General features: G+C 43.6%; 1 protein-coding gene across 4 annotated transcripts in view; it reads left to right on the top strand.

The window, feature by feature from the left end:
- slit1a (slit homolog 1a (Drosophila)) overlaps positions 1–26,691 on the top strand; it is a 150,917-nt gene that overhangs the window by 76,574 nt on the left and 47,652 nt on the right. For all 4 annotated transcript variants that reach the window (XM_037533010.1, XM_037533008.1, XM_037533009.1 and 1 more), the window contains exons 7-10: positions 614–685; positions 4,042–4,205; positions 11,459–11,606; positions 26,068–26,139. In XM_037533010.1, coding sequence (XP_037388907.1) covers positions 614–685; positions 4,042–4,205; positions 11,459–11,606; positions 26,068–26,139 — 456 coding nt within the window. The remainder of the gene's footprint in view (positions 1–613; positions 686–4,041; positions 4,206–11,458; positions 11,607–26,067; positions 26,140–26,691) is intronic.

Here is a 26,691-nt window from a genome sequence, read left to right as displayed (position 1 = left end):
TAGCCATCCTCGCGTAGACGTCGTAGGGCGTGTGAGCAGGGCTGTGGGCTTGTGTAGCACGATAGTGAGCAGGGCATGGGTTGATTAAAATGACCTCCAGCAGAGGCCTGGGCAGCAAAGGAGATTTCTGCTTCCTATTAGGAAGCCACCAGACATTGACGGGACCTCCTAAACCTACACAAGCCCTGTAAACAGCCGTTCTCCAAAATAAGCAATTTCGAAAAAAGTCTGAGCACGTTTTAGCATTTCTGCCCGGGGTTTCATTTGCTGGGCAACGACTGGCTCCCGCTCCTCGTTCCTCTCCATATGTAAGAGCCGGAGTGTTACTTGCCCTCCAGGGGTGTGAGGTGCGCAGGCAGGGACGGAGGCAGGTGGTAGAAGAATGGAGAGGCACTACTTTTAGCTCTTGCAGACAAGCTGCCAGGACAGTACTGTGCAAACCAGTCTGAACCTGAACGATAGTAGGAGAGAAAGCAGAACTCATCCCAGATCAGCATGCCTAGCATGCGCAGTCTGGGTGGCAAGGTCTGAGTTGAGTCAGTTAAAGTGAATGAGCCTTGGGCGGAACGAATGGCTGGTTTTAATTGTGCCTTCTCTGCTTGATGTTCCACAGAACGCTGAACAACAACAACATCAGTGGCATACCGGTGTCGAGTTTCAACCACATGCCCAAGCTGAGGACCTTGTGAGTAACACACAGATACAGCCCACCAGTGCGCACCAAAACCCAAGTCACTCAGTCACCATCTGTAATCCTTGGAAAACCACAAGTGATAACAAAAACATGGTGTCATGCGATGTTAAGTATTTCTGAAAGGAGTGAAAAACTTCAGATTCTAAACTTGAAAACAAAACATTTGTGCTTGTAAGTTTGTAACTTGCATGAAACTGACCGGATTACGTCAGTACTAGAAAGCACAGGTGAAGACTCGAGTCATATGACTCGGAATCGAGTCCGACTCGAGTCGCAAAGTTCATGACTTGGGACTCAACGTGAGAAAATCGAGACAGCGACTTAACTGACTTCAACGCCAGTAACTCAGACTTTGACTCGGATTTCAGCCTTAAGAGTCAGAAGACTTGAAACCCTAAGTGGAAGAAATGTGGAGAGGGGGTGGAACTCTATGTAAAATAATTGAGGCGAACTGAGGCGGGGGTTTGGGGGAGGTGGACGTAATTATAATAGCAACACTTCTTCTTCGGGTATTTCTGAGGTGGTCCCCAACAGCTTCAAATGTCAGTGTCTAATCTGAAAAAACAGCTAAAAGTTCAAGCAAAAGATTCTGATATATTTGAGATAAAATATTAGAATCCCATAGAGATGCGAGCAGATGTGAACATCATCGTAGATGTTTTTAATGACGTTTTTTGGCCACGTTGTACCATTTATGACTTGAATTGAAGGCCTAGCTTTAATAGTCATGGTTCCTCGCTGCTTCTATAGGTTATACGAACGCACTCGCCCATTTTTCTTGAGACTCGAAGCGCCTTGACCTTGAGATCGACTTGGACAGTTACGTAGTTTGGGTCTTGGCTGCAACTGAAACTCAGAAACTCAGAGTAATAATCCACACCACTGGACTTGCACACAGCGCTACTGTTCTCTCTTCGTTCAGGGCAAAGTGCGTTCCAGCCGGTCTGATGTTTAAGGCAATATTTAGCTTGTAAATCGGGCGTTGGGGAGATTAAGCAGGGGAACTGCTGATGTGTGCTTACTCACTTCACGTTCTCAAACATTCCATGTCAAACATTTTAGTCCTCTTTAGCTGACGGGGGGAATATTTTTCACCATGACAGATTGCAGTCATTTCAGTCGGTGAAACATTTCTCATGGCACTTTCCTCGCCACAAAAGCTGATTGAAAGATTCCTTTTGGAGCAGCAGAGTCCCGTTGGGCCCTAATCCTCCGACTTTTATGACACTTTATTTACTTAGAGGGGTTCTTCATTTCGGTCTACTCAGCAGGCAGCCCGGCAGCTAGCAAAACCACCATCCCACAATGCTTCAGGCCAGAAGACACACACTATGTCATTCCACGGAGTCTTGGTGGGCAGCCATAGGCCACACTGGGGTTTGTACTGGTGCCAGAAACCATTTCCTCAGTTGATCTTTGGAAGACTCCTAGCGAGTGGGCCCCAGAAATAAACACCCCCCCCCCCCGTCCCTATTGTCTGAATATATTTATGAAATGCGAAAGCAAATAAAGGGCGAGCTTGGCTTGGACTAAAGGCATGCTTCGCTGAAATGCCAGAGTGGGGATAAAAAGGGTACCACACACAACTTGATTCGCATTTTGGTTTTCACTCATTTAGGAGTTATGATTTGGGAAAGAAGTGCCATTCCAGATTACAGGACATTAGACAGGTCTTAGATATGATTAACGTTCCTGGGGTTTTTTCCCCTCCCGAAGATGCCGAAATGTGATGGGTCCTGAGGAAAGAATAGACTGTAATGACTTTAGATAATGAATTCCATACCAAACCGGTGGCTTGTTTCTCCACTTATATGAGGACAGTGAGTAATAATAGTGATTCTCTTGTTCTTCTGCTGAGAATTGGTTACTGGATATTACAAATAGAAGTTCTGAGCTCCCTGATAAACAAAAGGATGAATAAATTAATGAAATATAGTGAGCCAGTGTGACTCGCCTTCTCATGCCTTGAGACGCTTCCTCTCTGATGAGCCTCGACCCAAGGAAGCAGTTCAATAGAGCCGAGAATACTGGGTTAGAATGTAAAATAGGAGTCCTGATGACGCCTCTGTGATAACGTCTCTGTGACCAATTCATTTGTGAAATAAAATCCATGTTGCTTTAATGTAGTTTAACGTCAGTGATATAAAACGCAAACACGAACCCGTTTTAATACAAATTTCTCAGTTTAACCTCTTAAAAATATTAAAAACTGTTTCTCATGTTGAAAATCGTTTTCGTGACGAGCAGTTTTACGGATGCAGAGCGACGATGAAGCAGGATAACAAAGGGGAAACTATCATTTAATCTTAGATCAGCTGTGTAAATGGTACATACTGACTTTTGGAGCCGTGCCTAAAATATTAAGCGGCTTTTTAATCCCTGTGACCTTTGTGACCTGGTTTTCCCCTCCAAATGGGGAATGACTTTTTATCTATTTTGCATTTGTCAGCCTGCAGAAGAACACATTTCAAACTGCCCAGGCCACAGTTTCTCCCACCTTCAAGACGTATCATCAGAAGAGGGGTTTCATAGTCGTTTATCGGGGAAATCTAGCTGTAGAGACCAGTGTGGCACCACTGTAGGAGGCAAACAGGCATGTTTCTACAGATAAAGCAGTGGTTCCATTCGTCATTTTGGCCCGAGGAGCAATAATCAATAGGTCTGAAACCCTAGTATAGAGTAATTGTATACTAGGAATTTAACAACCATGCAGGCTGTTTTAAATGCAGCAAGATTTTTGCTCCATTTGCCAATATGTCATGTGGCAAAGGAGGAGGAAGATTTGGGAAATACTCAAAGGCACATTTCTGCATAATGAAATCATTAAGACATAAACAAAGTCATTCAGGGCGGTTTGGTGTGAAACGCTCTGTTCTAGAGAAACTTACCGAGTCAGAACTGTTAACAGTGGTGGTGATAGGAACCAGACGTCCCCCTCCAGAAGCTTCCACACAGTTATTACATGAAAATCGTTACCAATACTCAAACCAGCCTCAAACAATTTTTTTCCAATAAAAGGAACAAGGGAAGCTTATTTTGATTTATCTTGCTACCAGGCAATATATATATAGTTAATAAAATGATCCCTGGTTCTTATTAAGGCTTTTGTAAAGATATTAGAGTTGTTTCTCTGCAATGCATCATTTCCAAACCAGTCTGATTGATTCTCTTTGCGTCCTGGGGGTTGAATTATGCAGGCGTTTTGAAAAATGAGTGGATTTTCCTTTGAAGTAGAAGAGCCCAGGGTGTCGTCTCATACCGATCGGTTTATAAACGCAGCTGCACATGAACCTGTGACATCTGCTATGTCCATACCACCTAATTACACCTGGATTTTCCTCCTCTAGCCGCCTGCACTCCAATAACCTGAACTGCGACTGCCACCTCTCCTGGCTGTCCCAATGGCTGCGTCAGAGGCCCACCCTGGGTCTGTTCACGCAGTGCTCCTCCCCGGCCCAGCTCCGCGGGATCAACGTGGCTGAGATCCAGAAACACGAGTTCTCCTGCTCAGGTAATTGCCCACCTTGCTTCACCGCCTTCCAAGCTGTGGTTTTGGGGGGCCAGGCATACGGTATGCTGGTCGAGTGCGAGCCCCGGGTTAACCGTGGAGCCTCGAGTTATGTTTTGAGTTTTCAAGTAGCAAACAAGACAGTTAGCCCCGAATGTAGCTGTTAATTAGAGCTCAGTGAGGCCAGTCGGTCTCCGATCTTTCATAAGAGACTCTAACCCTCATTTGCTGTCTCAGCCATGTATGATCGGCTTTTTGGCTTTGTTCACTCATTCACAGCCATCACTGGACAAACCCTTGTATCTCCCATTTTTTTCGCTTTTCCTCAGAAGTTATGTACAGAATGGTCAAGGTAATTAGGAAATCATGCTTCCATTCCGCGTTAGGAATGTTAGGAAGTTGTCCGGCAGTGATGAGCCTGGTTTAGGAGTAAAGTCTATATTTTGCTAATTCTTTCTTCTGTGCAGATCAGACGAAGTTATCGCCTCGTGCTCTTGGACTTTGGTCTCTTAACTACTGTTGAGGGGTAACGTGCTACAGTGTAACATGTTACAATAATGCGATTGTTTTCCTGTGTGATCATTAAAGTCTTGTAATCTTGCCACAGTTAGTGACTTAATAGGTCTGGGTCGCAGGGGGGAGCTGGTGCCTATTCCTGAAGGCAGGAAACATCCTGGACAGGCCGCCAGTCCATCACCGGGCAGATACACAGACATATATATTCTCACACTCACACACTGATGGGCAGTTTAGTGTGTCCAGTTGGCCCGACTGCTTGTACTTAGACTGTGGGAGGAAACCCACACAGACACGGGGAGAACAAGCACACAAGAAGGACCCTGGTTACCCATCTGGGGAACTGAACCCAGGCCCTACTTGCTGTGAGGTGACAGACGTTTGAAACATGTATGACTGTGTCTCGTTCAAAGCCAGGGACAGTGCTATGCCTTTTTCGGGGGAATTGTTTGTCATATCCAGTTCCACCTACCAGTTTAGACTCCCACAGTCACCCGATATGACCAGCACTAGGAGGGCTAAGGCTTGCACAGGCTTCCTCCGAGTCATCTTAAGCACCACCAGATCTTTTCGAACTGCCAACATCACTGGACGGCTTAACACTCTTGGAGAAGAACGCTAACCGCCAGTTCTGTCATGTCAGCTAAGACAGGGGGCCATCCTACCCACCCAGAGGGAGAGGGCAGTAGTACTCTTGGCCACTGTAGCCTCACCGGGGGTCAAACTCATGAGCTCCTGATGATGATGATTGTGTTTTTCCTTTCAGGGGCTCCAAATCTGTTTGGGTTTTAGAGAGTAACACAGAAGTAAAGCAAGAGTAATCAGTAAAGTAATCTTCATTACATTTTGAGAGAAGTAACCAGTAACCTGTTATGGATTACTTTATTTTTTGTTTTGGATTAACTGGTGGGATTGCTAAGAGCTAAGGGGCCTGGTACTCTGCCAGATTCTGTAGAGTTAACGCAGATCCAGGTGGTGTGTCCATGTTTCCCAGAGGAGGTCGGCGTGTGGGTGCCCGTCTTGCTCTGGTTTTATCAGCAGAGATGTAAGACGAGGCTGCATGAGAACCACTGTGGTCTGCGAGATTATCTATAACCATAACAACAGATGTGCTCCAGGGGCTCCAAATTGGGTTTGATGGTTTCTGGAACCACAAAGCTCCTCTGTCTTATTGAGGCCTAAGAACCCTCAAAATGCATGGATACTAATAGCTACAGAAAGAATGGACCGGTAGTTGTGGTCATCAACAGCAAATATCTGTATTATTATTATTATTATTATAACAACACACTACTTTTTTAATGTTATTTTCTTAGTTTGACTCTTTGAATCAACACTAGTAGCTGAAGTGATACATTCAGCACCTTAATCTAGATAACACACAGATAAATCCAGAGAGTAAGAGAAGTTGGAACTATTTACTGTATACTTGAATATATATAGCTAGATAGAGAGAGAGAGAGAGAGAGAGAGAGAGAGTCACACTTATTTACACATCAACTACAGGGAGCACACTTTTAATACAGTTACAGTTTTTTTGGCTGAATTTAATTAATTCTTAATTTCATGTTCTTTTTTATGTTGAACCTGGCAAATAAATAGAAATAGTGCTAGAAAAATTGCAGGAAAATCCTGGATTGTCCGCTGTCGTCCCCTGTAGATCCTCTACAGATGTTCACATTGTTAACAAGCTACATATAGAAATTCAGTTGGTTCTAAACAGTGGTTTAGACCAGGGTGAGGGTTGGGTTTAGGTTTTGGGGTGAGGTTAGGGTTAGGATTAGAGCCAGGATTGGAGTTGAGTAAATTAAGTATTTGCAAAGCATCTATTCAAGTCTGTTCACTGCAGATGATGTGTTGACTTCTCTTCTCTTAGGAAATCAGCAAAACATGGAGATGTCCAAGCGTTTGCACGCGCCTTTATGATATATGACGTATACACTCGTTGGCCCAGCCGCTGTCGCTTTAGCTTAATGTTTTCATATTCAGGGTAATAATCTATAGCAGAATGCACTGAAATCTTTCTTCAGGGCTACATTTCAGCAAATAAGACGAATTGCAATAAATCACAGTTGACCACCCAAAGTAGTATTAATCAAATCACAGTGAGTTGTTCTAATCATTTGCTACAGAAACAGAAAGCAGTCAATATCACGGTATAGCTGGTGTATCGATATATCAGTGGTGGTGTACCTTCAACATAAAATGCTCAGAAGGGAATTTTCCACCAAGCATTGCTTTTCTTCATTTTTTGCACAGTTGGCTTTTCTAGATAAAGTACGTTTTTGACAGGCTTCCTCAGTCAAAGGAAGCAACGAGCTGTTTGCAAGCTTTTCCTGGAGAATCAGCAACCGTGCTCATCTCCTTTGGAGATCCTGGGGCCTCCAGTGAAGTTACAGTGGCTGCTCTCAGCCTAACAGGACAAGGTACATTTAGACAGAACTAGGCCTCGCATTCATGACCCAGCGGCAGTCGCTGGGACTGAGGAGAGGGCCGGGCCCCTTTTTCACATGCCTCGTTGTTTTCACGCAAGCATGCAGCATGACAGGCATGAACTATTAATTGACAGTGGGAGAGGAGCTATGAGTAGGCTACACAGCAGAGGATGAATGAGAAGCAGAGTGTTTGAGAGCCGTCCCGTCTGACGTCTCAGGTTCTCATGGCGGAGAGGGGAATCAAGCATGGATCAAAAGTCCACCGCTAATTTATTTCACTTCCATTCAAAATGACCATTGAGTGCAAGTTAACTCAAAATGATGCAAAAGTCTGAGTTCTTTTCCAAAGTTCAGCCTTAGAAGTTACATTTTCTGCTTCTCACAATCCAAACAACCCCCAACACATTCAGTGATGAGCTTGAAAAACGAAGGCTGGTTTATTTGTTGGCGACCGTTTTGCTGGCCTTTCAGGTCTTGAATATTTTTTTAAACTCTGGTACTGTTTTCTTTCATCTTATTTTCCTTAAGCTTTCTTAAGCAAGTGGATTGTCACATCTAATGACCTCAGAAATGTCTCCTGAGTCAGAACTACTGAGCATTTTTGACTGGAACTCGAATAAATTAAGGGTGACCTCATGTTGAAATGGTACTTTATTATAAGTATTCTGAGAGATCCCAGTCCTGATGTTTACAAGAATACTTAAGGCCTCGTTGAGGATATATTCTCAGTGGTCACTTTGTTAGATGCAACCAGCTTTTATCTACAATCATTGTCCATTTTATCAGCTCCACTCTGTAGTTCTACAGTTACAGACTGTAGTCCATCTGTTTCTCTGATACTCTGTTACCCTGTTCTTCAGTGGTCAGGACCCCCATGGACCCTCACAGAGCAGGTACTACTACAAAAGCTTGTGTTCTGGAGTTAACTAACCTGACAGACCCCAAAACTGCCCCCATCGGATAAACAGTACTTAAAGCTTTCGTCTCTGAGAGAGAGGAGAACATCAAGCTGCTTCAGATCTGAAAACATCCACAGGTGTTTCTGTTCATCCTTCCACTGTGAGAAGACCACTCAGCGTGGTGGGTCTGAAAGGACGTGTAGCTGATCAAGAAGAACCTCACTGAGAAAAGGGGACGGACACATCAAACAAAGAAGCTGAATGATGGACTGACCACCCCAGAGTCCAGACCTCAGCACCACTGAATGGGTTTGATTACTTCAGAAAAGCATCAACCAGCTTCTCAGACTGAACTTTGGAGGTTTGGAAAATCATCCCTACAGATTCCTTTGAGAAAAAGACTGTAAGCTCTAAAAAAATGGAAATGGAAGGTGCACATCAAAAGGGCAGTGAGAGTTTATTGATATCAATAACCAATGGTGCAAACTTTCCACATGGAAGTTTTCTTCCAATCTCATAGTTGCCCATTACACTCCCAGTTTGACTAAATAGCCTCACTGTATCTTTGCAGATCACGGTCTTTGTGATATTGTGCTGAGTATATTGTTGAATATTCGTCTGTAGCCTCCAAACACACACCCACACACACACACACACACACACACACACACACACACACACACACACACACACAAACAAACTCACACCATGTCAACAGAGACCTGACCAGCACGTGAACTCTCAGTGCAGAGATCATTACCGAGTGACTCGCTGGCACATAAACGCGTGTTGGCTGCTTTGCTGTGAGGAGGTGTGTGTATGTGTGTGCACGAGAGGACACCTGTGTGGGATTTAGGGTGGGATGGAGGGGTGAGCAGAACACATGGTGTTGTTCAGATGGAGGCTAACGCAACTCTCAGACACTTTGGGCTTCAGGGTCTACCCTGGACCTCTCTCCACAGAAATAGTTACCGCTGTAGGGAAAATATGAAGAAAAACAAATGTTTAATTTGTCGGTTTTATTAATCTGTTTATGCTTTGGGCTAAAGGCTCCTGTGTGACTGTCCTATTGACTGCTGAGCAATGCAGGTGATGTCATTGATTGATAGTCGTCTAGCCACAGCAATGTAAACAACCCCACGGCAGCAGGTACCTTTATAAGCTTTTATTTTCTGGCAGAAGTCGTAGGATTACAGAGGTAAAGTTACATTCAACTGGGAGCAACTATGGTAGCTGTTGTGTTGTCACGAACTAACACAAGCAGAGATTTGGCCAACTGTCCAAATAGCGTTTGCTAGGATAGGCAAGTAGTGTGACCATTTGATGACTAGCCAACAAACAAGAATTCAGCCTGGCAGCTCAGACATCCAGTCACAGTCTAGAGAGAAGGAACGGCTCTATTAACAAGCTGCTCTCTAAAGCTCAGTGGGTTATTACAGCCAGGGATTAACATCACTGTACCACAGTTAAGGAGTGTTTTTGAAATGCTAGTTGTTTGGTCTTATATTATAATCCTGTCTAAAATCCAACCAGGGTAAAAAATGCCCACACAGTCCTGGTCAGACAGAGAAGTTAAGTTTTTCTATCTTTTCACACCATTTCAAATATTTTTGGGGGGTCTATCTGCTTTAGTGAATGATAGTCAAGTCACTAGTCTGTAGGTTCATTTAGAGTTTTGAGATGTAATCAAATTGCCAAAAGGCTCCTGTATAGTTGGTCTCCAAACCATAAGACCTTCCCAACAAATACCAGTTCTTATCTGAAGGCGCTGGATATTATAATTTCTCCTTTTCTGTTTGCTTTCTTGACGTCCGACTGGCTCCTTTGCACCATATCTACATTGTTATTAATCTCTCGCATCGGCCAAGTGCAAACTCTTATGATAGACTAAGTGTTTAAATGGCTGTAATTAAAGCAATGGACCATGAGCTGGTGCCAGGAATTTGGCTGCATAATGCTTTAGAGCACAATTCCAGTCGATGGTCCAGGCACACCAGGGAAAAGTGTTTGCCGTGCAGAAAGAAACAGCCAGACAGTCTTGCACATTTCAGCCAGTATGCCTGGTTTTTGAACCAAGCAACATGTGCATAGTACAATAACCCAAATCTGTTTGTGCCCGACTTGCATTAATCTCTGGCACTCGGTGAGCGCTAGCCAGAATTCACTTTCATGCTCCCGTGAACTCCCGATAATTCCCACTCCTGAAGAGACGTCCCAGGGTTTGATGCCTTTTGAGGTGCCTTCCGTTCTCCCCCAGTTTCCCAGCTGCCAGGGCCACTCGGGCGCCTTTCCAGTCTCTCCCTGTCTGCCAGATGAGTTTCTCTGGTTATGAATTAACCAGCAGGCAGCCTTGCCGCCTGCAGCTGGCGCAACCAGAACTCTGGGAAGGAGAGTTGGAGAGAGCGCGCGAGGGGCAAATCAAATATTCATTGACCGAAAAGCTCCAAAGAGCCAGATTCGAAACGCAGCACAAATCAACCCATTTCAAAGTCTGTTTTATTCGTTTTCTGGGTTAGACCGTCGACAGGGTATCAGATGTGTCGCCTTTTTTTGACGCCGACAGTGGAAAGGTATCAGGAGAGAACGCGGAGAGGCGTTTGTACTCTATGCAAATCGGCTGCATCTTCAGTTTCAGATGCAAGACAGAAGGCTTTCACGAGAAGCGCTGAATGTGCGCGTTTCAAAGCCTTCCTTCAAGTGGTGCAACAGTGCCTGCTGGTGCAGAACCACATCTAGAAATTGTACGAATGTACCCTTAATATGCAAGGAATGACATCAGAGGTGATTTGATGGGACTTGTCCTTGGAATCACAACGGAAGCGTTCTCCAGAGTAGCGTGTGCTGGCAGCACATTTCCATTTTCCTTTACGTTTCTTTTTTTTTTCCATGTTTTTTTCCAAAGCTCCATGTCAGGATCTTTGCTTCACTCTCATCTACGATTCAATGGCATATATTTTTAATCAGCTGTTGTAGAAACCATTGTGACGAAAGGAAATGAGTCTCAGCCAAAGCCGTTACTTCTTCTCTCAGGGCAATGCTGGACAGTGCCAGGAATCTGCTTGTCATGATGTACATTTGAAAGTTTTAGATGGTGGTTACATCTTTCTTTGTCACCTTACTGGTGATGGAACAAGGAGCGTCAGAGAAGCCTCAGAAGCTTTTTAGTACTACTGCACATTTTTTATTGAAATTCTTCTGCTTTTCTATTCATTGAACCAATGGTAAAGAAGGTAAAGTTCTGAAGGTCTTCTGGACCTTGTCAATTTGCTCAAGTCGGTTCTCTAATACACTTAAATGCGAGGAAAAGGCAAAAATGGTGTATATGATATGTACTAGTATATATTATATGAACTACAATATATACTTCCTTAAAATGCCTTCTGTCTATATTTGTCTATGTTTGCAGGTCATTCCGAAAATTCCAGCCCCCAATCATGCAATCTAGCTGCTGGCTCCTGTCCTGCCATGTGTACATGCAGCAATAACATCGTGGACTGCAGGGGTAAAGGATTGACGGCCATCCCAGCCAACCTGCCCAACAGCATGGCTGAGATGTGAGTATTACCTAACTGGACAATGCCTGCCTATCTTCATCCTCCCTAATAAGGATGAACTATGTTATGCTGTTGTAGCAGAACTATATTAAGCAGTTGCGTACAAGATGAGCAGTGAGCAACTACAGCACCTGACAACCGGGGCTGCACTGACACTGTTAATGTGATCGACGACCTACTGATTAATGGAGCCCGAAGTGAGAGCCAGAAATGGTACGATGCAATTCTGTTTATTAGGATTGTGACTGTGGTTCATTGCGAGTGTCAGCACACTGAAAGTTAGGGAAACACCTGCAAATGACCAGAAACCAGAGAAATCGGACCAAAAAGACAGTAACCTGGAGGAACAAGAAACAGGAAAGAAGGTTGCAGAGAATCTAGGAATGAAGGAACTCTGGAAATACGGGAATTACAACATAAGCAACACAAGCAAAACAAGGTACAATAGACAGAAATGTCTAGAACAAAGGCAAGGCAGAGGGAACAGAGAATGGGCAAAGACAGATGGTTCTAGACAGGGCAAAGGAAGAGCTCCATAGCGATTAGATTACATTGCATATATGATCAAAGTTGTCAAACTGGAAACGTTAGAACAATGACAGTCTGGATGTTTCTAGAATGTAGGCAGGCTTGATACTGAAGGTTCTAAAATGGAGACAGTATTGTAGAACAGGTTCAAAAGGTTCGAGAACAGTGATGGGACATAGGTGGTTCTAGAACAGAAATAGCACATAGACTGAGAAGGTTCCAGAACTCCATAAGAGTTTTGTGCCTGGATTTGTCAAGGTTGATGAAGATGGATATAGAGGATTCTGGAACAAAAGCAAGCTGGAGACAAAAGTTTCTAGAACAAAGGTGAGCTGGAGACTCTAGAACATGCATCCTGTGTCTTCTATAGAATACAGGCAAACTGCAGACAAAATGTTCTTGAACGGAGGCAGGTTGGACACAGAAGATTCTAGAATGAAGGTGGGCTGGAGACCCGTTCTAGAACAGGCATGATGTCTCTGAACTCTCTCCATTCGGAGTTAGAGATAGAACCTTCCGAATGCACACACAATTCTTGAATGCAGACAGAATGGAGACAAAACATTCTAGAATGGAGACTGGATGGAGACAAAACATTCTAGAATGCAGACAGAATGGAGACAAAACATTCTAGAATGGAGACGGGATGGAGACAAAACATTCTAGAATGGAGACGGGATGGAGACAAAACATTCTAGAATGGAGACGGGATGGAGACAAAACATTCTAGAATGGAGACTGGATGGAGACAAAACATTCTAGAATGGAGACGGGATGGAGACAAAACATTCTAGAATGGAGACGGGATGGAGACAAAACAATCTAAATCAGAGGCAGTATGAAGACAGAAGATTTTAGAAAGGAGGCGTGCTGGAGACAGAAGATTGTAGAACAGAGACAGAACATTTACATTTACATTTATGGCATTTGGCTGACGCTGGTAGCGTTGGACACAGAAGATTCTAGAATGAAGGTGGGCTGGAGACCCGTTCTAGAACAGGCATGATGTCTCTGAACTCTCTCCATTCGGAGTTAGAGATAGAACCTTCCGAATGCACACACAATTCTTGAATGCAGACAGAATGGAGACAAAACATTCTAGAATGGAGACTGGATGGAGACAAAACATTCTAGAATGCAGACAGAATGGAGACAAAACATTCTAGAATGGAGACGGGATGGAGACAAAACATTCTAGAATGGAGACGGGATGGAGACAAAACATTCTAGAATGGAGACGGGATGGAGACAAAACATTCTAGAATGGAGACTGGATGGAGACAAAACATTCTAGAATGGAGACGGGATGGAGACAAAACATTCTAGAATGGAGACGGGATGGAGACAAAACAATCTAAATCAGAGGCAGTATGAAGACAGAAGATTTTAGAAAGGAGGCGTGCTGGAGACAGAAGATTCTAGAACAGAGACAGAACATTTACATTTACATTTATGGCATTTGGCTGACGCTGGTAGCGTTGGACACAGAAGATTCTAGAATGAAGGTGGGCTGGAGACCCGTTCTAGAACAGGCATGATGTCTCTGAACTCTCTCCATTCGGAGTTAGAGATAGAACCTTCCGAATGCACACACAATTCTTGAATGCAGACAGAATGGAGACAAAACATTCTAGAATGGAGACTGGATGGAGACAAAACATTCTAGAATGCAGACAGAATGGAGACAAAACATTCTAGAATGGAGACGGGATGGAGACAAAACATTCTAGAATGGAGACGGGATGGAGACAAAACATTCTAGAATGGAGACGGGATGGAGACAAAACATTCTAGAATGGAGACGGGATGGAGACAAAACATTCTAGAATGGAGACTGGATGGAGACAAAACATTCTAGAATGGAGACGGGATGGAGACAAAACATTCTAGAATGGAGACGGGATGGAGACAAAACAATCTAAATCAGAGGCAGTATGAAGACAGAAGATTTTAGAAAGGAGGCGTGCTGGAGACAGAAGATTCTAGAACAGAGACAGAACATTTACATTTACATTTATGGCATTTGGCTGACGCTCTTATCCAGAGCGACTTGCAATCTGATCGTTTTACACAGGCAGGCCAAGGTGGTGTTAGGAGTCTTGCCCAAGGACCCTTATTGGTATAGTGTAGGGTGCTGCCCTGGTGGGGGACTGAACCTACACAGAAGGTTCTGGAACAGAAATAGGCAGCGAAGGTTCCATAAAACTCCATAATAATTAGGTTTTGCTCCAGTCAAAGTTGAACTGTCTGAGTGTATGTTACCTCTGCAACGGAAGTTGGCTCCTGATCGCAGCGAGGCAGGTCTGAAGTCACGTTCCATCAGTGTTATTTATGGCGGTTCCAGGAGGAACCCGGGTTTTAGGCAGCACTTCCCCCTCTTAAGCCTGCAGCTCTTCGCCCATCGTCCTCCAGGAGGCCGAGCATCTGAAAGTTCCCCTTTTGCCCTCTCCTCGCAGTGAACACATGCGAACACTTACTTTGAAATCAACAGCGGTTTATTTGCATATAAACACTGTCTAGGGCACGAGTGCTCTCCACTCTGGATGTGATGCCTGCCTCCTCCTGAGAAACAGGGTTTTTCTTCCTCTGTGCTTAAGAACTTCACCTTTTTTGTTTAACAGCTCGTTTGGTAACACTTTATTTAAAAGCTACCTACACAAAGTTGTCATAGCATCGAAGAGCACATTTATAAATAAACCCGAGTATTTGTGGACAGCTTATGCCAGTAATTGCACGATGTTGTTGGATGTTTCATGAAGTAAATGACCTTGTGTTGACATGAGGAGCCTTAAAATAAAGCGACGGACAGTTATTCCACTTATAACACTGTTATGAAACATCATTCTCAAGTGTATTCTATATAAGGCAGGAGCAAACGTCTTTAAAGAGCCTCGTGGCAATACAGCGTCGTTCATGTTATAAAACACATTATTCAGTGATTACTGGCCTTAGCCGCTCTAAATGTTGTGTTGCATTATTCAGTATATGCGTTATTAATGAACCCCTATGTAGGAAGCCTTCAAATCAAGTGCCAGTGATATATAAATAAAAGAAGTCACGCCATCAAGGTGTCATTAAAGCAAAATGCAGACATAGCAAATACTAAGAAATTGTAAAGTTTGTGTACAGTTTTCAAAGATTATTGTGCTAGTGATGAAATTTGTTTTATCTCCGCAATGAAAACTACAGAAATGATGAACAAAAACCTACTTTTACTTTTAATGTAAATCAATGGAACCCGACTTTTTTCCAGCTTTTTTTGGGCCGTTTCCTTTGGTCAATTCATTATGGAATTTACACAGAATGTAAACGGCAACATTTTCAAACTGCGTCAAAAAGGAGTTTTTGTTCCAACAGCAGTGATACAGTTTTTCTAAGTGGCAGTAAGTTGAACCCACTTTTTAACCTGCATTTTAATGCTCATTTTCTATTTAACATATTAGAGACAAAATAAAACAAAAACAGCTTCATTACTCACTTTTTACTCCAAGGTGTTATACTCCATAAATAAATAGAAATTGTATAATTTACTTCAGTACTTGGCCGTTTTCTCTATAGAAGTTTTTCTTCCAGTTTCCCTTAGACGTACTTATGTACTTATTTCCAGATCGTTTTAGGCCGTTTCTTTTGGTCCATTCCTCATGAAATTTATCCACAATGTAAAGGGCAACAGGCATTTTCACATTATGCCAAAAATCTTTGCCGTGTACATTGCATACATGTATGAATGGCCTTTACATTGTGTGTAGATTTAATGATGAAGGAACCAAAAGAAACCAAGGTGAGCTGGAAAATAGTCGGGTTCCATTGACTTTAAAAGTAAAGAAAGTAAATTACAATTTTGGAGATACAAAGTTTTGTTCTGACAACACACACACACACACGTATAGATATGTATATGTAACATATAGATTTGTGTGTGTGTACACACACAGGGACTTGCTGAAGTGCAGACCGAGCATCAGAACGGGGAAGAAAGGGGATTTAAGGGACTTTGAACGTGGCGTGGTTGTTGGTGCCAGACGGGCTGGTCTGAGTATTTCAGAAACTGCTGATCTGCTGGGATTTTCACGCTCCACCATCTCTAGGGTTTACAGAGAACGGTCCGAAAAAGAGGAAATATCCAGTGAGCGGTCAGTTGTGTGGACGAAAATGCCTTGTTGATGTGAGAGGTCAGAGGAGAATGGGCAGACTGGTTCCAGATGATAGAAAGGCAGCAGGAACTCAAATAACCAACCAGAATCTCTGAGGAACGTTTCCAACACCTTGTTGAAAGTGTGGCATGAAGAATTAAAGCAGTTCTGAAGGCAAAAGTGGGTCCAGCCTTTTACTAGCGAGGTGTACCTAATAAAGTGGCCAGTGTGTGAGTGTATATATATATATATATATAATGTGATGCACATGTCGATGTTAAAGGCCTCATGGTAGCATCTGTACAGAACTCTGCGCACTTCATATCCTGAATGAAGCGCTGACACTCCGAGCAGCCGAGCTTTGGATCTCACTCGTCGGCCCGCACTCATATCCAAACCCGAGTGCTGGGTGGCCATGTTAACAGCTCATTCATCCTTCTACAGTCTGGCTGTTACAAAGGAAACCATCAGGCAGTCTCACTGGAGAGCCTCACTCTTTTGGCGCTATCGGTGGCAACATAAAAACTGCTTTGACTAATATCGTCCTGGCTCAGTCTCAGCACTTTCTTGGCTACTAACTCACCCTTGACTTCTCCTGTTATTAGTATAGAACTTGAGAAGTGCTTAGACAATATATTGTTTATTTGTATTTATTCCAAACATGTGGCCTTCTTTGACCAAAGACTCCGTTGATGAAGAGCTGTACATATTAATATCAGAGCTCTGTATAAAAATCAAATAACGACTGTATACTGTGACTTTTGTTGATCATATAAGGAGAAAATTTTACTATGGCCAGTAAATATGTTCGATTTTTCAATTTTTTTATATAAAGTTAAACTAAAAGAACCTGAAATAAAATCAGTGAAATATTTCTTCCCCATATTCTACCCTGTAATATCCACAGAACACCTCAACTAAGCTTTTTTAAGCCATTTTAATTCACTGTTATTTGCTTTGCTTAAAAAAAACCAACAACAACATTGTTGATCCTCACAAAACAGGCAAACCTTTCCATTTTGGAAAAGCGAAAGGAGTTCAGAGGATTTCATCCCCTCGCTCCGGAGCTGAAACTTCATGAGCTTTTGCACACAGCTCGGATGTCCCTAATGGAAGTTGAGCTGCTTTTAGAGATAGAGCAACATACGTAAAGAAGTAACGTCTGTTCTAGATCATTCTAGTTCTCAGCTTGGTTGGAGGTAGAGCAACATACGTAAAGAAGTAACGTCTGTTCTAGATCATTCTAGTTCTCAGCTTGGTTGGAGATAGAGCAACATACGTAAAGAAGTAACGTCTGTTCTAGATCATTCTAGTTCTCAGCTTGGTTGGAGGTAGAGCAACATACGTAATGAAGTAATGTCTGTTCTAGATCATTCTAGTTCTCAGCTTGGTTGGAGATAGAGCAACATACGTAAAGAAGTAACGTCTGTTCTAGATCATTCTAGTTCTCAGCTTGGTTGGAGGTAGAGCAACATACGTAAAGAAGTAACGTCTGTTCTAGATCATTCTAGTTCTCAGCTTGGTTGGAGGTAGAGCAACATACGTAATGAAGTAATGTCTGTTCTAGATCATTCTAGTTCTCAGCTTGGTTGGAGATAGAGCAACATACGTAATGAAGTAATGTCTGTTCTAGATCATTCTAGTTCTCAGCTTGGTTGGAGATAGAGCAACATACGTAAAGAAGTAACTTGTGTTCTAGATCTTTCTAGTTCTCAGGTTGGTTGGAGGTAGAGCAACATATGTAAAGAAGTAACGTCTGTTCTAGATCTTTCTAGTTCTCAGCTTGGTTGGAGGTAGAGCAACATACATAATGAAGTAACTCCTGTTCTAGATCATTCTAGTTCTCAGCTTGGTTGGAGATAGAGCAACATACATAATGAAGTAACTCCTGTTCTAGATAATTCTAGTTCTCAGCTTGGTTGTCTGCCTGCCAACACCGGAGACAACAGTGTTTGTTTGAGTGAGTTTAATTTGTAAGGGCCAAGCCTGAGGCACCACAAGTTCAGGGAACTCCAATTCCCAGAAGCCCTCGGGCTGATTAGGCCCAACCTGGCACACCTGTGGGCTTGCCTGTGGCAAACAGCGGCCTTTTGTCACACCTTTGTAGAGGGGTGACCGGTAGGGTACTTAGCCCAGGTGGGTAGGAGAAATTATCCCAAAACTACTTAAAAGCCAAAAAGAAGGCTTAGATAAGAAACAGCTCCAAGCCTTACAAAAAGCGTTTGCTCCACAAAGAGCAATATCGGGTTGACCTTCCTCTCACAATCATCACAGAGGAAGTCTTTTTTTGTTTGTTTTTTTTTAAACTGATTGTTTTATTTTACTTTTCTGTCTCAGGCTTTGTTTGAGAACACTGCTTTCAGCATCCCCTTTATTTGCCTTTTCTTGCCATTTTAATTATTTCCCACTTTCTGAGGTGTTTTTTTTTTTTTTCCCCATTTTTGCTCATGCTTCCCAGTTCCCAGATGCAGCGGTAACTCATCTCTCAGCCCCCTCAAGCCCCTCAACCCCATAGTGAAACTTGGGATTCCCTCTCTTCAATTGGGTCCATCTCCCTGCCATCCGATAACATTAGTGTTCGTGGCAGAAATCAAACGTAGGGTAACGTTGCATTTTTTACCTTCCAGAAAGCTGCATTTGGTGCGCAAGATATCAGATATGAGGGCTCAAATTCATTCATTTGACGTCCAAATGAATCTTACTTTTATACAAAGACGTCAGATCTCTGAATTAGTGTACAGCAGAATGCACTCGTAGTCGATTTTAGGCCACATAGCTTTATTGAGTACAGCCCATGTAGGCAACCTGGGTTTCTAAGGGATTACTCCCGTTTAGAGGTGAACGAGAGCAAAACTTCTCCTTTTCATCTCATTAAGACGAAGAAGCTAAGATAGTGGAGTGATCTGGTTTCGGTGTTTCAGTTTCTCAGAAAGAGCCAGTTTTAAAAATACACACACAGCATGGGTGTTCCTTAATAACCCTGACCCATTTCTGGAGCCTTGGCAGCAGCGTTCGGGGGGCAAACATTTTTTAGGTGGCATGGGAGCACAGAAGAGGGGGCCATGTTTGAAGTGGCTCAGCAGCAGCCCTGCTTCTGTCCAGCCACGGGGCCTCGGGGGGGGTGGGGATCTTCAGATGAGCGCTGATGTGCACACATACACACGCATGCAGACACAACACCACTGGTGGAAATGTTATACAAGTTTGTGGAACTATTGCACACGCCGAGAGAATCTTGCTTCTTTCCTAAGAATCTTGTGTTTGGGCTGCGTTCGGTCAGGTGTATCTCCTTCTTCGGGACTTCTGGACTTTAGAAATGGCTCATCTACAGCATTCTGTTCTTTTTTTGGTAACTATAATATCTCTTCCTAAAAAATGAGAGAAAAAAAGTGACCCATGAGGCCTTGTAGAGACTGACTTGCAGGTCAGCGCCCGTGTCCACATAGAGTAGATACACTGTGCCCAAAAGTTATCTAGACATCCTTTTTTATGAGTGAGTTTTGGACCCATTGCTGACACGGGTGTTAAGCTGTGCATTTTCCTTCTTCACAGAACGGGATGCTCTGGAACAAACAAAGAGTTCAAGGTCACCTGATGCCAAGCAGCTAGAGGGGCACAAAGCTGGTGTGAGCTGTGTGGTCTTATAGAGCCAGACGTGAACTCGTAACAAGTCTGGGGACAACTATTTGGGCTAATTGTGGGTGGGAACCTAGACTTACAAGGGTGCGAACAAACTAAGTGTGAAATTTCTAAACCAATAATTGGTGACCTTGTCAACATTGAGTGCGTTTAAATGCACTCAGTAATCCGATCGTTATCGGATTTCAGCAGTTATCAGATTATTCAAATGATCATGTAAACACCTTACTCCGATCTAGAAATCTGATTAAGAAATCTGATAAAGAGGCTGGATTTTAGCTCAGTGTTCAGACATCTGAGTGCATGTGAAATCTTATTCTGATTTCTTTTGTATTTCTCAGTCTGTGCATGTGCAAAAACAGGTGGCGGTACCGGAAATAAGCGAGCAGTGTCGCCGGCAGAACTTGGAGGGAGTTTCAGTGGAGCGTAAGCCTTGTTAGGTGTAGATTTCGGGTCGATTCAGCATCAAAGGTTTAACAAGTGGTCAGCAGGCGTGGATTCTCACGCTGTAAACTACTAACATTGAATCCACTCAGCTTGTAAGGGCCATCATCCCATTACTGTACCACAGTCCAGTGCAGGCTTCTAGTCTGCTGCCCTGTTTTTTCTACATTGGAAATTTTATAGCACAGCTTTAGGCTACGTTGAACTTACAGGGTTGAAATGGCACGAATCTGGTTTCCCAAGAAATTGTGATCATGTTTGACCTGCGCACACAGCACGGATGTATTGATTTAGTGCATATTTAAGTCCTTTTGGGTTTGCAGTGTTTTCACGTGAATTTCAGGTACAAGTTACTTCCAAAAAGTCAAGAAGACAAAAGTGAAAGATTGGAGAAACAGTCTCAGCTAAGCAGAATGATTGCAGTCAAAAATCTGAATAATTAGCGGAAAAATTGTAACAAAGCAAAAAGATAAAAAATGAGAGGACATGCATAGAACGATTGAGCAAAAATCGGAATTGAGCAGAAAAAATTGGGGCCAGCACTGAGCAGATCTGAGGCAAGAATTGGAGCTGAGCAGAGAAACCCGTGCAAAAGTTCCAGTTTAGGCAGAAAGATCTGAGGCAAAAATTTCAAACAGTTAGAGTTGAGTCGAACCAATCAAAGACAAATCTAAAATGAGTGCAAAGATAGGAGCAAAAACTCTGAATTGAGCAGAAAGATTGCAGGAAAAAAAATCTGAAATAAACCAGTAACCTGACCAAAAAATTGGAAATGGGTGGAAAGACCAGAGGAAGAAATCTGAACTGAGCAGAAAGATGGGAGCAAAAAATCAAAGCTTAGCCCAAAGATCTGATAAAAAAATGGAAATTTGCCCAAAGATCAGAGCAAGAGTTTGGAGTTGAGCAGAAAGATCGGCGCCAAGAAATCTGAAATGAGCAGAAAGATCGAAGGGGAAAAAATTCTATTGAACTGAAAGGTCATGACTTGTCTATGCCTTGTAATGCGAACATATCCTTAGACTCCCTCATCTCATAGTTCCTCCCAGAACCTACTGCAGCACTTAAACCACCCCCCCCACACACACACACAGTGCCCAGCTTTCATGGTCCTTTTCTCCTCCTGCATTATAAAATCAGTCAATTACAGCAGGACGGTGGCAGCGGTGGCCTTCTCCGAAAGCAGCCCTGCTCGCTCAGCGCCCTCGTAACCAGCCAGGTGGTCATTATTTTTCTGTTGCAAATTCCTGGTCTGGGAATCTATGTGGGAGTGTGTTTGCAATGTCTGTGTTTACTGTAGATTGGAGATTTTCGAAGAAGGCTGTTTTTTTTTTTTCCTTTTTGGGACTTCTCAGACAGACTTTCTTTTTGATGGTTTGCTGGTTTGCTGCTGTGTATTTTTTATTTATTTTTTTTGTGCAGCAAATCTAGCCTAATGCTTTCGCCTCTTTGGGTGCAACAGCATGAAGCAAAGGCGTCATTAGCAAGTCTCTTATTATGTTTCTTCCTCTGTGGCCCTGTCGCCTGCTTTGATTAGCGGGGAGGTATCGTGCCGGGCCCCGCCAGGTGCAAACAGCTAGTGGTACTGTACTCCTGGTAAACTGCTCACGGCTGATGAACAGCACAGCATTGATTATGTACCTCGGGCCTATTTTGGAGCAGTGTTTGTTTCTTTTTACCCTTCCTTTTGATTGGAGGTTGTCTGCGAATGGAGGGAATCAATCGGCAGTCTTTGCACAGGCATCGTTCTGACCCTTAATCGATTTCAATCTGCCACTCTCTAAGCTTCCATATTCATCACCTGATCCCAATGTCGTGACAGAGCTTAAAGTCACCACAGGTATTGATTTTGGAAGGGTGGGTGGGGGTGCCTGGAGCACTTTGTCTCTTTTTTGTCGCAAACAAAAACACACACCGTAGTTGCCCTCAAGCCTGAGGTTCCTAGAGACTGAATGAGAGTGGCAGGGCGCACTTCGTCCCGCTGACTTCTGCAGTGACATCTGCAGTAAATTCATTTGGCATGTGTGCTTATAAATAAGGGCCAAAAAAAAAAAAGACCAAAACACGACCACTGCAGGAATGTGCATAGCTGTATCCTGTGGTCTGGATTTGCTGCAATCCGTGGAATTTAAATCGCATCGCTATAATTCCCACTAAGTGCATCTTTGAAGTGGAATAACATGGGTAATTGAAACTGGTGCAAGTCAGTTCTAGCTGCCACCAACTTCCAACAGTGTTATTCCAAAAGATGCATATTCACTGAATGTCCTAACCCTAATATATTACCAGCTAGTTTACACAATTGTCCCACGTACCCTAGATGTAGTAACAGGCATGTCTGGTGCCTGAACTTTGCTTCTTCAGTTTTGCACTGGAGATCAATAATCACCCAATTCTATTTCATAAATACATCCCCAAATCTTCTCTTAGGTCTACCCACATATGTCAGTGTGGTTTAGGACACGCTGTGAACCAAGCTTTGTTGTATAGCTGAGCGCTGTGGCCAGCAATTTTCCACAACGGGTGTTGGGCCGAAACCAGACTAGTCTTCCTATGCCTGCTGTGAAATCAGTAACATGGATGCTACAGATTTAGATGCTACAGATTGAGTTAGTTTTCTGTTGTTTGGCTTCATAAATAACTGTTAAACATAAATATGTTTACGAATGTCAGCAGAAATCATGATTGCAATCTAGTGTTCATCCATGCAAGTGAAGGCGAGTTTTGTTCATTTTTAAAGAAACCCATACCGTCCACTAAACCACATTGGCGAGTCTGTGCCTCCTTAATGAAGTCTTGGATAGAGTTTGAGTGCAATGGGTTGAGAGAAGTTGTGGGCAAAAGATTGGGTGACATGTTTGTTAGACGCCAAACTGGACATATTATGTGTAACCATTCCTTCAACTTGGCTGCTACTGAGAAGCGAAGAAATGACTTTGTGGCGGAAGTGTTCTGCAATCAAGGGGCTTATGTGCTCAAGTAGGCAATGACAGTCTAGGTCACTTCATAGCTTTTAAAACCCACCTCCTTCAATAAAGCTTAGAGTGGGATCAAGTCTCAGAGGCAGCTGTCTGTTGCAGGCCTTGCTGCACAGGTGATCCGTGCAGTCATTAGGCGAAAGCTAAGTTTTTAAGAAGAAAAAAAAAGGAGAAGGAAAAAAAAAACGAGGCCGGCCCATGCAGCCACTAATGGGATTCTCAGAGCACAAGAGAAATAAACCTTTATTGCATTCCATGGCTTTTTCCAGCACAGCTGACGCTGATTAGGGCCGTCCAATTCGTGAAGGTTCCGCTGTGAGCGAGCGAAGGGATCGCGCTCTACCCTTGAGGGGTGCGGGTGGAGGGGCACACATGCGATTAATAAAGCTGATCTGCAGTGTCTGGTCGATCTGCCACGTTTCAGATCGAGGCCTTTGGACTCACAGAGATACAAGAAATGATGCAAATTTAATTAGGGAAAAGACAAAGATCCAGTACATCAACAGATAAGTATGTACTTGTATGCGAGTCCATTTTCACCGTTCTGAGTACTCGTCGCCACATGTATCTGTAGTATACGTGTGCACGAGTTTCAGCGGCACACACACGCAGGTGCACGGAGATAAATCCACGGAGACAGATTCTGGACTTGGGACTTGCAGAGATTGATGGTGAGAACTGATTGCATGTGGCTTAATGCTAACTCCCTTAATGGGTTCCTCCGAGTGAAAAGAGCCCAGAAACAACTTGTGGTTTCTAATGATCCCAGCAGTGCGGTGGTTTGGAGAAACTCGGACGTCCAAGAATCAAGTAGGTTCGGTAATGATTAATCTAAGAAGCATGGCATTTTCTTTTCCTTCCCTTAATCAATGCACCCGCTGGCTCTTTGGCATTTTACACTTTTTAATTGGTTGGTTGTGGTTCAAATGGGTGGGGTGAACAGCGGTCAACTGCTCAGTTGGCCTGTGTGTTTGTCTGAGGTTAGCGTGTGTGTTTCTGCAGCGAGACTGAGCCGCTCTGGCTGGGACTGGCAGCCAAGCAGAGAGGCGTCGGGATTAGAGGGCTGAGACCTAGCTTAGCCCTTGCTGACAGTGTCACTTAACAAGCCTGTTCCCCACAAAGCGTGGCCACCTCATCTAGCCTGTTAACACTCTCAACTCGCCAGCCAGGGGCCTTCCTTTGGCTCCATCAAGAGACACCATCAAGCTTGTAGAGTTAGAACCATGATTCTGCATCAGGTCAGATCCTTTCAGACAAGTGTACTCCATCGTACCATTAGGCTGCTATCATCCTGCCATGCTCTATGGCATGTAGGCCTATCTGACCTCGACTTTGGATCAAGATGCCAAGAGGAAAAGATCTGAGTAACCTCGAATGTTTGTTGTGGGGGAGCGGATGGCAGGAGCTTCAGCTGTTCAACTGGCTAATGTTTCAATAGGAACAGTGACTAAAGTGACATCTGCATTTGGATCTATGGAAAAGACATCAGCATAAAGGGTTGCAAATTGTGGTCGGAAGTGCACATTCAGTGAGCATGATGATCGTGCATTAGTGCGTGAGGAAGAACAGAAGAGCAGCTGTTCCTCAGGTTACTGAGAATGTCAGTGTAGGATGTGGTCAAGGCATAAACCCCTCGTTACAAAGATAGATGCACATTTGAGAGTTGAAACCATAGACACTGCTCTACAGAGATGTGGAAAAGCATGACATGATCAGACGAGGCATCTTTCTTCGTGTTGTCCACAAGTGGGCGAGTGCATGTGCAGCATACATTAAGAGGCCTGAATGCTTGACCTCTGCACTGAGGGGGTTGAGTGGGTCTGTTTTATTATTGGGGGCGAGATTCTTGGCATGATTTGGGTCCACTTGTCATTTTATTGCAGTGGTCACCAACCCTGGTCCTGGAGATCTACCTTTCTAGAAAGTCCAGTTTCAACCGCTGACTCAGATGGAAACGTGTAAGGTAATGGGAAGTCCAGGAAGAGGGTCGGTGACCACTGCCTTAAAAGGTCACTGCAAATCAGTACAAAATTAGCCCAACTGGTCACTTTTATGTTCGGAGGAAACATCTTAGAGTCCTTTACAGAGCGTGTGGGTTTGTGTGAGTGGTTTGAGGAGTGTGAAAATGATGTAAATCTTATGTTTATGTCGACTTTTCTTCGTCACCTTTCTGTATCCACTCTGGCTTAGATGATCTACAACAGTGGTCACCAGCCTTCTTCCTGGAGATCTACTTTCCTGCAGAGTCTTTCCAGAACTCCCTCCCTTACCTAACGTTAAGGGATCTGATCCGGCCAATCGGGAACTTTTGGAGAGGCTAATTGTTGTTGGAGCTAGACTCTGTAGGTAGGTGGGTCTGCAGGACTTCAAAAATGAAGTAAAGCAAAGAAATCCTAGTGGTGCAGTGACCTGTTCTCCACGAGCAAGTTCTGGAACAAAGATGCTGACAAAATGCAAGTCAGCCCAAGGAAACACAAAGGAGACCACAAGTGTCCCAAACGCATCCCTGTGATTAGCCCTGCCACTTGTCACTGGTGCAAAAACTGGACATTATGTAAATGCTGTCCAGTTGAGGCGGGATAATGAGACGCACCTGACCATTACGCAATGCAGCCCGAGCAGCAGCATGTTAATGAGCTTTGTTGCTATGGTGTTCTTTTGTTGTCTGGTTGTCTGACTTCCACCACTGTTTCTCTCTCTCTCTCTCTCTCTCTCTCTCTCTCTCCCTCTCTCTCCCCGCAGACGACTAGAACAGAACGGCATCAAGTCCGTCCCTCCCGGAGCGTTCTCCCCCTACAAGAAGCTGCGGAGAATGTGAGTTTTACGGTTGCATCAGAAAACTAGCACATTCCTCCTGTTTTCACTTTACGGAAACATATGAATTGGATATCAATTTAAGCAGGTTTGCAACAGATCCTGCGTCAATTTTGGTACACGTATAACTTACCACAATGCTTTTTATGGCTGAGTTCTAAAGCACAGAAATTATTCGGTAACATTTTTATTGCAGGTTTATTCATTTGACTGGACAAAGCAAGCTTACTGCTCTTTTGTGTATCATTCTACACTTTCTTGCTGCAGTTTTTGAGCTTGAACCATTCACCTTTGCAGGATGGTAAAGCCTGTTTGGCGATAATGTGCTTGTGAAGGGTGGAATGCTGAAGTTCTAATCTAATATGATGTACAGTACAGGGTCGGTCACCACTGGTCTGAGGTGACGTAGCCGCTGATGTGGTCAGTTTGTAGTGCAGCTTAGACATTAGAACTTGTTTGGAGCTTTAAGGGAGCAAACTCCAGAAGTCACGTGACGCTGTCTAGAACCAATAGGAATCAAATACTGAAAATGTTTCTCAACCTTGATGATTA

This window comes from Pygocentrus nattereri, chromosome 22, assembly GCF_015220715.1.
Source record: "Pygocentrus nattereri isolate fPygNat1 chromosome 22, fPygNat1.pri, whole genome shotgun sequence".
Lineage (NCBI taxonomy): Eukaryota > Metazoa > Chordata > Actinopteri > Characiformes > Serrasalmidae > Pygocentrus > Pygocentrus nattereri.
This window is presented reverse-complemented; position numbering and strand designations above follow the sequence as displayed.